The 14339-nt window shown below is 41.5% G+C and overlaps 1 protein-coding gene across 3 annotated transcripts in view; it reads left to right on the top strand.

The window, feature by feature from the left end:
• The window catches only part of FGD5 (FYVE, RhoGEF and PH domain containing 5), a 110060-nt gene that overhangs the window by 85027 nt on the left and 10694 nt on the right, over nucleotides 1–14339 (top strand). For all 3 annotated transcript variants that reach the window (XM_080387543.1, XM_080387544.1, XM_080387542.1), the window contains exons 13-15: nucleotides 7371–7454; nucleotides 9062–9141; nucleotides 13030–13129. In XM_080387543.1, coding sequence (XP_080243669.1) covers nucleotides 7371–7454; nucleotides 9062–9141; nucleotides 13030–13129 — 264 coding nt within the window. The remainder of the gene's footprint in view (nucleotides 1–7370; nucleotides 7455–9061; nucleotides 9142–13029; nucleotides 13130–14339) is intronic.

Here is a 14339-nt window from a genome sequence, read left to right as displayed (position 1 = left end):
TGTAGCCCTTTTTACACGTCCCATTGGCCCTGCATACAGGAATATGGGCTGTGCAGCCCTCCATTTGTGCCACAGCTACATACAGCCTTGACTAGGCCATAATTCTGCAAAAGAGTGAAAGTTTCCAAGGTGATCAGGAGGATGTGAGCTCCCGAATACTTTGAGCAAGTAAGCTTCACACTTGAAAGTCCAACCCAAAGGCCTTATGAGACCTGATTAGGGCACCCTACTGCTAAAGTTTATGAAAGCTTTCTTTGGATTCACTTGGGAGAGATTTGTATCCTTGAAGCTTAAGGACTGTGTTTTAGTTCCTGCTGTCCACATATATGTAAATTACCTGATAATTGTGTGAATTGCCTCGTATAGTCCCTCTGAACATACACCTCCAGCTTCCTGTTGATTAGAGCAACAGTTTTCAATGATGGTTTGCAAACTTCTTCTAAGATAGGTAAGAAAAATGAACCTTTCATCAGTTGGTTGGAATACCCTTCACAAGGGTCCACAACCCTACTGTAAAAATTGCAAGTATTTTATTTGCAAATCAAAACACATGAAACCCCACTGTTTTAGAAATATGCTATTAACATTCATGCTTTCTGTTTTGCATTACACACTACATTGAGCAGTTACAGAGTATGTGAGATTCCAGGCTCCTGAGCTCTGTTCTTTTCAGATAGCTTATTGTGTAACCACTGGCATTTTTATGCATTTATCGGTATGAAAAGGAAAATAATACTTGCCTGTGTCGTTGGGGTTTGTTACCTGGTTACCCATTCATGTTTGAAAAATTCTTTAGAGCTCCTTCCCAGAAAAGAACCCTAAAGAACTGAGCATTACTGCTACTATTAACATTAAAGTACTGCTTGCAGAATTTATTTTAAAATAAATGGCTTGTATGTCTGGAATATGTATTTGCTGTAGCCTCTGTAAGTGCTGACAAGCTTTTCACCCTGGGATCATTGTGAGGAGAAGAGATGGCTTATAACAGAAGTCATATATTTTGCCATTAATTCTTACTTCTTCCTCTTAATGCCTCCTCAACCATGTATGGCAGTCATAATGAAAGATCAGATGGGATGGACACAGTGCTGGCACTGCACTTTTCTGATGGCTTCGTTGGTTTCTGTGAAAATTCAGACTTTCATGTACTGAAAGTGATGGATTTCACTCAAATCTTCAAATATGAGATTGCTGCAGTGCTGTTCTATTGAGTCAGCAGCAATGGACTGTAACAACAGCAATAAATGGCAAAATCATGACTTTGTTGCAGCTAAGGGAAAATGGCAATGCCAGAATTTCCAGGAGCTGTTCTTAAGAAACAGTGTTCTCAGCAGCAGTAACACGTAAGCCTACTGATGACTACATCATAAAGTACTTGCTTGCTTACTGATCTCTTTTCTGAAACACTTTCCCTCACTAGTATTACAAAAACATTTTGGAGTTGTGCCTAACGATGGGACCAGTGTGTTCATAACTGCCATTATAATTCACTATGACAAATACTGAAGTGTCACAAACCTAGCTATTATAATTGATATAGAGAATTTAAGAGGATCAGAAATCTGATTGATAATAAACATTGAGGGGAAAGTAATATAAACCTGGGATAAACTGAGATAAATTTCAAGTAGTCCAAAATGGTTGTATCAGCTTGAAGGTCACAAGACACTGAAAGTATTACTGGAACAAAGAAAGCACAGAAATTAGTTTCTGGCACTTGCTAGTTTAGGAACTATTTTTGATTCCTGGGGAGAGTTCAGCTGCTCAAACCCAGATGTTAACTGCAAAGAGCAAAGTGTCTCTTGGCAGCTGCAGACATTAAAGTAGCCAATGTCCTGTTGTTAATAGATGCTCTCAGTATTCAGAAACAGAGGTTTTTTCTTCTTTTCAGTCAGAAAGGCAAACTGTGACCAAATGTGCTGTCATGCAAAGTATGTGGTGGAGCTAGACTAAACCATAGTGGTCACTTTCAAGAACTAAGAGACACATAAAACTGGCTGCCTTCCAGTTCTTAACACAGTGAAGCTGCAACCTCTTCAGGCTTCCTATATTATGTCTCCTGTTGGAGTGGGGTGCAGGTGAGTGGGTCTTAGAAACAGTTTGAAACTTACTGGCAAACATCTGCCTTTGGGTTCAGTGAATTTTTCACTCAGTCTCTACCCTGAAAGCTCCTCAGGTTGCAAAGCAATGCCATGTATGGTGAAACTGAGTCACTGCAATATGGTCATTCCTGCATTAACACCTGAATGGTTTTGCATTATCTGCTTGTCACTGCTAATGCTGTGGATTCTCTGTTGAACCACAACCACTCACGCTACCACCACCATTCATGCATTGCTGAATGGACTATGTACCCTGTGGATACATAACTGTTGTGCAGCTATAGCAATATATTTGGATCTTGGCATATAGCACCTTTACTGCATCAGTCTTAAGGCCCTACCAACCATCACTGCCAATACCTTTTGCAACAGCCAAGGCCTGCATGAACATACCCTTCCCGCTGATAGTGCATCTAGCCCAACCCATGTGCTGTCTTGATTCTGATGCCTGAGGACACTGTGTGGAAAAAAAACCCAACCCAAACCCACAAAACGCAAGATTAGAATAATCTCCTAAACACTGTCTCTTTAAAACACACACTAATTTAAAGCCCGTATCTTCTAAGGACCATATCATAATCCTTTGAAACCAGTGGCAAAACTAAGGTAGGATAAGAATTTGTCCTAATGTATTAATCAAAAAAACTCTTCACAAGTGGCACTTTTTTTTGATACTTCTTCACATGTCAGCTGCCATTCAAAAAGATCACCAGAAGCTTAGATGTATAGGTGTAGTTTGGTTTAGCTTTGGATGAAATAAGTGTATTTACCCTAGCTACCCAAACCAGACTTTTACATTAACAGCATTTTCTTAAGTTCTTAGTAGTGAACTTACTCTCACTGAAGCTAAATCAAGCCTAGGCCCTGGACAGACTTTCAGTGGAAGAGTAAACACTGAAGGATAACCCTGATAATTAAACCCCTACACATCCCAAATGAGCCCATCAAAGTAAAGCTGCATTAGAGCATGCTGTAAGAATTGGGTGCGTGCCAGACTCCTGCTTGGCCTGTGCATTCAGGGTGTGCTTTCGTAGTGTGTGCGCTTGTGCTTTGAGTATATGCCTATCAGGACCATTGTATGTCTATGCACAGTCCATATAGGCATGAGTGTATAGGACACACATTTAGGGGCTTTTGATGCGCCTGTGTTTCGGCAGGTGTATGTTGTGTGTATCACAAGGTTACTTGAGCTGGCTCTTTTGTGCAGGCTGCTGGTATTGTTGAATCTGGTGTTTCCTGGCAGGATGTTTGGTGAGTTCTGCTCTGCGCCTGTTTCCTGAGTCCATTCTCTGTTTACAAGGATGTTGGGGCCTCTTTGCAGCTCAGTACAGGCTGCTGACACTGGCAGGCCCCCTAACTGCCCCCCAACCACAGGACTTTGCAACTCAGACAGGGTCTCTTATCTCACCCTTCCAAGAATTTCTCTACAAAGGCTGCTTGTATTGCAAGTGGGGTGCAGGAAGCTGCTATCAAATGGAAGGCTGTTTAATGCTCTAGCTGGCAGGGCTGCAGTATAGGAGGTTTCAGAGTCAGAGCTTGGAAAATGCAGCCCAGCACACATTCAGGCTGCTCCGCTGACATTCAGGGGATGTTTAATACAGACTTCAATAGATAAGACAGGGTTCATAATGAACTATCCTTTAAAACACTGAGAAAAAACGAACAAGTGGTAGGAGTTTTTAGACAGAGTACATTACGTATGGATGCCAGCAGTTCAGCAGGGCATAGATAAACTTTCTTGGATCAATAAATTTGGACACTGTAGGGTAGAAAACTTGCAATGACCTCTAATGTTACTGGGTTCCCATCACAACAGAGGGGATTATAAAAGAAGGGGGGAAAAAGAAAAATAGTAACAGAAAAAAAATCAAAGAGCAGATGTATCCTTCTTTCTCTGAGTTATCAGCTGGTGTTTCAGGGACTGTGTGCGCACATGGAGCAGTGCAGAATAGGAATATTTGCTCCCATATAAATATCTGAGCAGTTTGGGGATCCCAATTATTCAAAAGTTTTCTGGCAAACAGGAAGTGGGTCTGAAGCCCCAGGACTTCTGGGAACTCCCCTTCAGGTTGTAGCAGTCAATCTCTTCTACCACAGATTCCTGAGGGGCTGCAACATTAGCCTTTGTCATGGCCCAGTCCTCACTGCTTCAGGGGACACTGTGCAGTGTGAAGCAGGACAATGCCTGAAACTGCTGGTACTAATGCTAGCTCCATTCATATAGCCACCACTCACATCTCCAGTGTGGATGTGGCAAAGTAGACAGCAGCAAGTGCAAACCCCTTCTTTCTTCATGAACATGTATGCCTTGCTTAGCAAGCTTTGAAACATTTGTCATGATTTCATTGTATCAAGCTGTGGCTGGTGGGACCTCAAGAGTCACAGCTCACCACTATATACTATGGGGGAGAAAAACAGGAGGAGAGAAAAATCCTCCAATGGACAATTATAAAGCAGTCATCATGAATGTTTAATAAAATCTTGGGATATTAACCAAAGCCGTTGTGACAATGATATACACCAGGATGTCATCCTTAACCAACAGTAATAAAAGAATGAGCTGCTTTTAAAAAATATATATACAGCTTTATATAATAGATGGACTTTGCTGTTCAAGAAACCCAGTAGCACATTATGCCAGAATCCTGAGCTTCTCTCTTAGGAGTTCACTTCTTTGGGCTTAGTGCCCATAACTAGTTACCTTTCTTTGGGCTTAGTGCCCATAACTAGTTAGTTAAGTACTGGCACTGTTGTGTGGCAGAGGAAGTCCTGTGTTCTCATATTCAACATTCAGGAGATAGCAGAATCACCAGACAAATATGAGATTTCATTAGTGCTCTTCTATTTCACAGAGTATTTTCTTAATGTTAGCAATAAAGTGTGCCTGCCTTTTTACCTTTTTCCTACCTGGCTGCTGCAGTTCTAGTTGCTACAGGTCATATCAAGTGAAAATGTCTTTCATCTGCTTTTCACTGAAAGGTTTATATTTGCTCAGTTTTTTCTACCTTAGCCTCCTAGATACTTAGTGTACAGTAGGTTGTGATGATTTTTCCAGTGTTGCATAGCCCTGGTTAAACTGGGAATCATCGTGTGGTCAGTACTGTGCAGATGTCACTGTGCTGACTGGATTAATGTTAGCATGGAGTGTAATTTATGGTGCAATAAGTAAATCACAGAAAAACTCTTTGACAAACCATTTGTCACCTTATTCTAAGGAAATTGTATTATGCTGTTGCAAAGGAGTAAATACTTTAGACTACAGAGAAGGCAGCATGAGGCTCCTATTCAGACTCGACAGTATGCTTTTATATCATCAATTGAGAAGTGTTATATTAAAAATGCTTTAAACTCCACATGACTGAAGACTTACTAGAAGGATGCAGAAAAATACACATTATAGTGGCCAGTGCAGGAGAGAATGGGAGTCTTTTTGTTAAAATGTTAGAATGGAATGTTTCAGCATTTTCTACAAAAATATTGGCTGATCCTATTCAGTAAACCCAAATCAATTTTTAAAAGTAGTAAGATTTGAAGTGAAAGTTTTGGTGAAAGTCACCTTTTGGTATGCTTTGAATCACATTAATGGGAATCTGAATTTTAAAGGTGGGAGCTAAAGCACATAAGACTGATTTACTGTGAATCAGACAGCTACTTAATGAATCGGTGTCCACGAGTGAACGCACGACCCTAATAAAGGCAACAACAGTTTTGCTGTTCAGTCCAAGGTGATAAGAATTTAATCCCATGAGTGTTAATTCCATGTCATTTTTCTTTAACCATTGTTTCTGCTCTGTAAGAAAGCTGAACAGAAAAAAGAAACCCTTTAACAAAAAATCCATAAGGCTCCACTTTCTGTTTTTTTTCAGGCAAGCAAATGAGTGAAGATTTTACACCAGCAGTTTTAGGTGGTCAGGCAGTACTATCAAGACCCCAACAATTCTAGTCATACAGGATACATTATTTTTTTGCCAAATCATTCTTTAGTTTCCTTCCTTGTTCTCTGCATCTCTTTCTCATAGTTTTCCTTCCAAAATACAGTATTACCATCCAATTGTCTATATTTAAATGTCTTTGTCACAAAGGAATCCAAGTGAAGCTGGTTTTTGTCTACTTTTCAATTTAATGAAAATTTTTACATTTAAGATGCCTTGTCCCTGGCATCACACAGTATTACCTATGGCTTGGTTTTACATTGCCTTGCACATCTTTGTTCATAGTATCCTAGTACAGTAATCAAGGAGCTGACTGAGTTTATGCATATTGGTACTGATGTGGGAGGTCTGGAAAGACAGGAGAACATGACCTGCTTATTCAAGCAAAGAAGAGAATGCATACATATAAGTGTTACTTTGGCAATGTTAAGACCCACCGATACTTTTATTCCTTCTAGCAGTAAGAGAAGGAGAGGCCAGCAAAGACCTACAAGGTCCAGTTCTGTTGTTTCATTTGTTTGTCAGCACAAAGGCAAAAGGCTGCAGTAATATCTATGATTAAGCTAGGAAAATGGCAGAGAAGACCTGATCCTATTTACTATAAAATTTGAAAAACATGCCCTCTGCAAGCAGCTGTGAGAAGTATGGAAATATTTGGAGTGTTAATTTACAGATTATTTTTCCTCATAAAATGAAAAAAGTTTCTCATTTTTGCCCTTTCATGGTCTCTGCTGTGGCCCACAGACTCACCAAAGCCATCTGATGTCGAGGCGAGTTTTGCTAGCAGTACAGTTACTACTCTTAAATATCCAAACCATTCCTCCCTGAATTGTTCCTCCAGACTGTGGCACCTCTCTTCACCCCCGCTTCCTTTTTGTCCAGAAAATGGAAGTCTGTGAAGGCGAGCCCTACCCCTGGGCTCACTGCCGTTTCACTGTCAGGGGCACCCTGCGACAGTCAGAGTTGCAGCATTCTAGGCAGTTAGTTGGTACTGCCAGGTAGTAAATGCAGGGCCTGTCTTCTCAACTTGAACATGGTGTTGCGCTTAAAACAAGCAGTTGTTTCACCCAACCTGAATGAAAAAGAGCTGATTATCTACTTGCTTAGCCACCAGCAACAGTCAAAAATGGGAAGACATCAAAGTCCTGGATGCAGACGCCCCAGAGTTTTGTGGAAATGCAGGTCTTAATCTAATCTGTGAGGCTTGGGCCTGTCTTTCTAACAAGTCCTAGCAGTTCATCAAGTTACTGCTTGTTCTGGGTATTCTCCCCAGGAGTAATGGGCAAGCCTGTAAGCCATATTGCAAATTATTGATTTTGTCTTTCTTTTCATATAGATGAATGATGTTCTGCTGTACACATATCCCCAGAAGGATGGCAAATACCGACTGAAAAACACCTTGGCTGTGTCAGGCATGAAGGTAATGCCTCATCTGTACTGTAGTCTGGAATTAAAGTTGTATAGTGGGCTGTTAGTGCTTTGCTGGTTTATGTCTCATATAGAGCAAGGGGAAAGAGGCGATGGACCTGTTATCCGGGTATTCCCTTGCCTCTTACAGGAGACAGAAGGAAAAATAATATAAAGCAAACATAAAAGATTATCTATAAGGCTGTGACTTAGAATGACAGCCTTATTCAGGCTACATAAATAATACAAGCCAAAATCAGATTTGCCATCTGATAATGAAACTGGAGACATAAAAGATTTATTACCCTGTTTTGTCCATTCCCTTCTTCATGTCTCCAGCCAATGCATGGTTGTTCCCTACAATATATTCACTAGGCCTTAGTCTGCCTGGTCTTAAAATCCCGCCACTCAAAATTTAAATAAGCTTTCACTTGTTTGGTTTTCATGTGCCCTTTAACTGTTTTCATCAAAAGCATTAATGTGTTCAAAAAGTGATTAGCCAACTTCACAGGGAAAAGGTATATTGGGAGCTATTACATGCAATGATATAAACACAGTCTCTTCTTCAGTAGATTTCTAAATTGCAAATTACAGAAACTGAACAAAATTGTACTGCTCTTACACTCTTTCCCTAAGCATTTACTGGCACCAGTACCTGTGCAACAGGAGATATTGGTCTGGAGGGGTCTTTGCTTCTTACCTAGCCATCCATTATGTACCTCCCACCAAGAACCTTCATAACTGTTCTATAGCTAATGTGCCAAGTTGTGTTTGTGTGAAAGAGGACTTGAAGTGGCAAGTCAGAAGTCTGGAGAGCTAGGAAACATGCAAGATGACTATTACTAATCATTAATTCCAATGGAATGGCACGGGTGGGTTGAGGTATTAGGAAAAGGTGGGAGGGATCTCTTAGTCTAAAACTAACTGTGAGTTCCCAGCAAGGTTAGGAATCACCAAAACACTCTACCATTAAGTGAAAACGAGTTGCAGCGCAGATACTTGTCAGGGTACATTTGAAATGCTCAGTCACTGGCACAACAGATGCTTACTAGTAACACGTATCAGTACCATGAAGCTACCTTTCTCCCATGTGGCTGTTGCTATTAGTAGGCAAGTAACACACTACATGGCAGGGAAAAGTTTTTAGCTGAGCTGTAGCTTTTAAGTTTGGGGTTTTTTTGCTCTTAAAGAGCCTTGCGGCAGACAGCTGTTCACTGAAGGGCTTCACTGTATAATGTCTGCATGTCAGGAGGAAAGTTATTTCCATTCATTACAAGAATAGCCAAAACTTTTGCCCAAATTAGTCTATCGCTTGTCAGACTAAACATCTCCTAAGCTTGTCATATCAAAACTGAACCCTGACTGGTACTTTATCCTTACCTTTACAGTTGGATTATCTTTTCGTTTAGCACCACCACCTTATTGAAATAGAGAGCTTTTTTTCCTCATTACACCAGCAATATAAAAGACAGAAAACCCTGTCTGCCCACCTCTTTGCATTGAAATAGGAAACAGGTGGCTGGGACATCATAGTTCCGTATGCATTAAGACTTATATGATATACTGGTTATAGACAGTTTAACTCATGTCCACATTCACGTTCATGGCATTTATTTCTAGGTCAGCCGCCCAGTGACAGAAAAAGCCCAAAACGTCCTGAAGATTGAATGTGATGAATATTGCCTGACCCTGTCAGCAAGGTACTGTCCCCAAACAGCCATGGCAGAGGGTGTTAAACTCTAGAGCTGTGTCTCTAGATTAGTCTAACCAATACCCAAGACTTAACTGGTGTCTTTTTTAACTCAGTTTCAGTCTGTGCTATTGTGACAGACAATGGCTGAGTGCTTGATTACACAATGAAGATATTCATTATAAATGCAAAGCTCATAAACTGTAACTAATTCAACTCGTATGCTGAATAAAGATTAGAAGTTGGCTTTTGATGATGTCTTAAAGAGAAAGGAAAGAGAAGAAAGTGTGTTACTAAGAAGCCTGAGACCTTTTCATTATCTTTTCACACTTTTCATCACACTTTCTCCTTGTAACACTAATAGTGTGTTATATCTCCCTTCCATACGTTCACTTGTTGCCTCATACCACTAGGGTTGTAAAACTGCTGGAGAAAATAGTAAAAATACCATGCAACAGATAGAAAAGCATTTAATAGTGCTTAAATGTTGTTACTTATTAATTATTAAGCCAAAATGAAACCTTACTGGCAACCTCATTTGTCTTTCTAATAAAAGGAATTTCACTGATTAGTTTGTGTAGTATTATCACTCTGCAACTGGGAGTCAGGATCTCTGTCCTGGGATCACAAGTGAACACCAGAAAGAGAATGTAGTTTCTGATAAGAAGATAGTGGTGTACTGTATTTTTGCATGCTTCTAGCCCTGAATAATCCTGCAAATTTACCTAGAGCTACAGTAGAAAGGTGGCTGGCTTGATTTTCAGGTGTAGTTTACTACAAAAGACATAGCACACTAGCAGTGGTATTAAAATTACAACTTCCAAATAACAAGGTCTTCAATGCTTTTAAGCTGACTTTCCCACCATCAGTCTCCAAGTACAACTTGGCTCGAAACACAGCAGACCTCCCTAAGTTACACAGTGCAGTAGAAAGACAGGGAGGGTGCTTTCTTATTCAGAACCAGAATTTGGGGCTCTCAACCTTCTCAGAGCACTTGCCATCTGAGGGCAGTGCTCAGATACCTGTCAACGCCTTTTTGTCTATTTCCTTTTATAACCAGCAAATGAGACAATACCTGAGATTTTCTTAGAGCTGCACACTTGTCACGACCCTCAAAATATACACACAGTACTTCTGAATTAGCCAGTTACAAAATCAGGATGCGTACAGCCCTTTTGTGTTGCAGAGGGGAAATAGCTCCTGCATGTCTCCTTTATTCAGGGAAACTGAAGTTGGCATCCCTAATGAGAAGCCTGGGATGTTCTGCTTGCATTGTTATGTTGTTTCTTTGCTTTTTGTACTCATACCAGGTCTGTGCTTGGTTAGCCTAAGCAACCACATGAGGCCACTGGAAGCTGTGTTTCTTTGGTAGTAGATAGAACCAGGGCCTGGGACTAAGCTTTCCTTTCTGATAACAGCCAGTGGGAGACTGCCTCTTACCAGAGCACTGGGGTAGAGCCCCTTTCCCTTCCTTGTGCTGCTCATTCTGGGACCAATCTGCCATAAGTCATCCAAGAACGTCTTTTCCTCTCCCTTTCTGTACTGGCTCGCAGAGCTGATGAGACACCAGTGGGACGGCTTGCTCTCCTAACCCCACTGCACAACATCCTTGGCTACTCTCACTGAGAGGAGCACCAAAGACAGAAAAGTACCATCAAGCGTCCCTAAAGACTGTATCTTTTACTGCTTACACCCAAGTGCTGCAAATCTGCACAATCACAACCCAGACCTCAATGTCTTTACACTTGTACGAGACAAGGTGAATGCATTGAGGAAATACATCATGACTGCTAGGCAGTAAAGACAGTAGAATGAGGATGACCAAAGCTTAGAAGTCAGCATGGCTGTGTGAGCAGATGGCACTGTAAGGTCTTTACATGTCCTGCTGAAAATGGCTCACTCATCCAAAGAGCCATGTTATTGGCTTGCAGTGAGCTGGTAACAGATCTGAGCACAGAGCCTTTATGGAGATGGCTTATACTGCTCTTAGACCTTTTTTTGCATTTCAAAAACGTTCTTCTTAGACACAGGGGTAACTATGTGGTGCCCATATAAAATACCAAAGCACTGGGAGAATGTAGCCAGTGCTGCCACCCTTTTAAGGCTAATTCAGAGTCACAGATAGCACTGTGACAAGACAAAATCCCATCCCAGTCCAGACCACTTTCTGTGTTCCATGGATGCCTCCTGCTGTCCTCTCTATATGCTTAAGGATGCAAGAGCCTTCATGCAACCAGTGAAATAGCTAATTAAGAATAGGCCAGTGCCAACTGACGTAATTTATCTTACTCATCAGCAAACAGGTGTTATTGCCACATTTAGACCTTAATTACCTGTGATTACTGCCTACAGATGTTTAATGGAGTGGAGAAGAGGTTAAAGGGGCCAGTTAGGTATCAGGCTTTTAACAGCAGATTGTCTCTCTTATCTGTCCTTTCCAAAGTGGCTTTAATTTACATCAGTATATGGGCCATGATTTCCTCTGATTTTTGTAAATCATTACTTAATTCTCAAATGAAGAGAATTTCCAAGAAAGAATTAGGAAGAGACAGGTTAAAGCTAGGAATTCTTTTAGTGCTTTGCAGGTTGTGAACATGATTTGTCCGGAAGATACAGACATCTTCAGCTTTCTTAGAAAGTGTAATTTGACAGGACTTTTGGTAGTAATAAGGACTGACTAGTAGTGTGACTCTTGCCAGAGATGATCTCCTACAACATAGCCCCTTGGCTTGCAGAAGTTAGACTATATGCAGTAGATACACTGGTTCAGAGTTTCTGCTCCAGGCTTCTTGAATTTTAGAGGCTGGTGTATTTCAGACAAGGGATTATGCTTTTGGTGCTCTTGATGCAAAGTCAGAGATCATTGATAAAATCTGGCATTTCCTCTCTTTTTGTCCTTTTTTTTTTTTTTTTTTTTTTTTTAAGGCTACAAAATATAAATTGTTCTCAGATGTCTTGTTTGGTGGCCTTCATGAGGACAGTGTGAGGAAACCACAGCTGAACAGCAGCTGGCAATGATGCCACTGCTAATTTTTACAACAAAATCTAGTGGGTAGCTTTAATGTGAATGTCTAGTATGATTTGGGGAGGGAAGACCACACTGAGTTGCATTCCCTCCTGTGACTGATGCTGGGAACAGCTAGAGCTGTGCAGTTTCAGATGGACAGGAAGTGCACAGCTTGAAGTCACAGCAGGAAAACCAGCTAACACAGGCAGGACAGCTTATGGCTGTAACAGAGCAAATGCGTCTGGTAAGTAACAGAGAGTAAAATCCCCGCTGCTTTTCTGGGATATCTAGACTAGCAGGGAAGCACAACGTGCTCGCTGTTTTGCCTTGTGCAAAGGGAGCATCTAGAGGCCAGTCTGGAGAACTACTGGCCTCCATCCGTAACTGCAACTAGAGGGAATGCAGAACTTCCTTCCAAATTGCTGTCCTGGCCTCTTGCTGGGAGACTGGAGACTGTCTGTGATGAAGCTAGAGGAAGATGAAAGCATTCACATATCTACCATAGGTGACAGATTTCCGCATTTCCCAAACACACAGATCATCTAAGCATCCCACTGTAGAGATAAGCATTATCATGCTTACTTTGCACAACCCCTGCAAATACTACATGCATGGAGTGCCTAAAACCTAGGGCAGAAATGACAAAAAAAAAAGAGACATTTCATATTGTCCTGTGTGATCTAGGATTGAGCACTAGGATCTACACTAATCATCCTGCTTAGTAAGTCCAACAGTCAATTTTCTTCCTGGTCAGAAAATTACCAGATCAACACAGCAGTGCAGAAAAGCAAACATTCATAAAGTGAAGCTTTTCTCCTCTGATCCAGAAACAGCTTGTTTCAGTCCCTGCTGTGCATGGCACTGACTGCTCTGCTGTATTTCGTTCCACAGCTCTTGCTCAGAAAGGGATGACTGGTACAGCTGCATCAGCAGACACATCCCAGATGACTACAAAGCTCACAACACTTCCACTTTCCACAGCAGCGTGGAGGTAAGAGGAGGCCAAGTCTTTCAATGCTTGAAAAAGAAGGGAGAGGGGGGAGAGAGAGAGGAAAAGAGGAGAGCTGTAAAATGCAGTGTTCCTAGCGGCAAGACTTCTTACTGTTTCCACTTAAACCAACATGCCAAGCTCAAACAATGAAGTTCATCACAGCTCATGGGCCACCTCTGAAATGTTAATCACACTCTATACTCCGTGGTCTTCGCTTAAACAGGAGCTCTTCTGGAGGAAGACTGTTTTGCCCTAAAGGGTGACTATTTTGGATGAACTAAATATAGCTACAAACTTCACAGATTTTAAGAAAACCAACCTACCCATTACTTAGAGTTATATCATATACACGATGAAGTCCCTGCCTCTACAAGCCCCACCAGCAATATTCAAATTGTACCAACACAGCTGATGTATGTTATTGTTATCCCATTAATTTCAGTTGTACTACTCCCAGTTAAGAAGGCAAAGAATGCATCTGACAAAAAGTAAAAATGCTATTTCAGGTTATGTTGAACACCGTTTTTATTAAATAGGCTAATTGGGGAAAAAAAAAAAAGAGTGGTGGTGAGGGCACACCTGGAGTGCTGTGTTCAGTGCTAGGTTCCCCACTGCAAGACTGACATGGACATACTGGAGAGAGTCCAACAAAGGCCATGAAGATGATGGAAGGGACTGGAGCAGCTCTTCTGTGAGGAAGTACTGAGAGAGCTGGGACTGTTCAGCCTGGAGGAGGGAAGGCTCAGGGGGGATCTCATCGATGTATGTAAATACCTGAAGGGAGGGTACAAAGAAGATGGAGCCAGGCTGCTTCTCAGTGGTGCTCAGTGACAGGACCAGAGGCAACAAGCACAAACTGAAACACAGGAGGTTCCCTCAAACATCAGGAAACACTTTTTTTTTTTTTCCTTTGTCACTCTGAGGGTGACTGAGCACTGGTACACATTGCCCCGGGACTTGTGGAGTCTCCATCCTTGGAGATACTCAAAAGCTGCTGGACAAGGTCCTGGGCAGCTGGCCCTGGGTGGCCCTGCCTGAGCAGGGGGGTTGGACTAGATGATGTCCAGTTGCCACTTCCAACCCCAACCAGTCTGTGATTCTGTGATTTAATTTTTGAAGACTTCAGAAAGTAAAAAATTAATTAAACCCAACAAAACAGGATTTTCCTTCTGGCCTGAAGCCAATATACTTCCAAATATTTAACAAGAAA

The sequence above is a fragment of the Falco punctatus genome (assembly GCF_963210335.1).
Source record: "Falco punctatus genome assembly, chromosome: 4".
Lineage (NCBI taxonomy): Eukaryota > Metazoa > Chordata > Aves > Falconiformes > Falconidae > Falco > Falco punctatus.
This window is presented reverse-complemented; position numbering and strand designations above follow the sequence as displayed.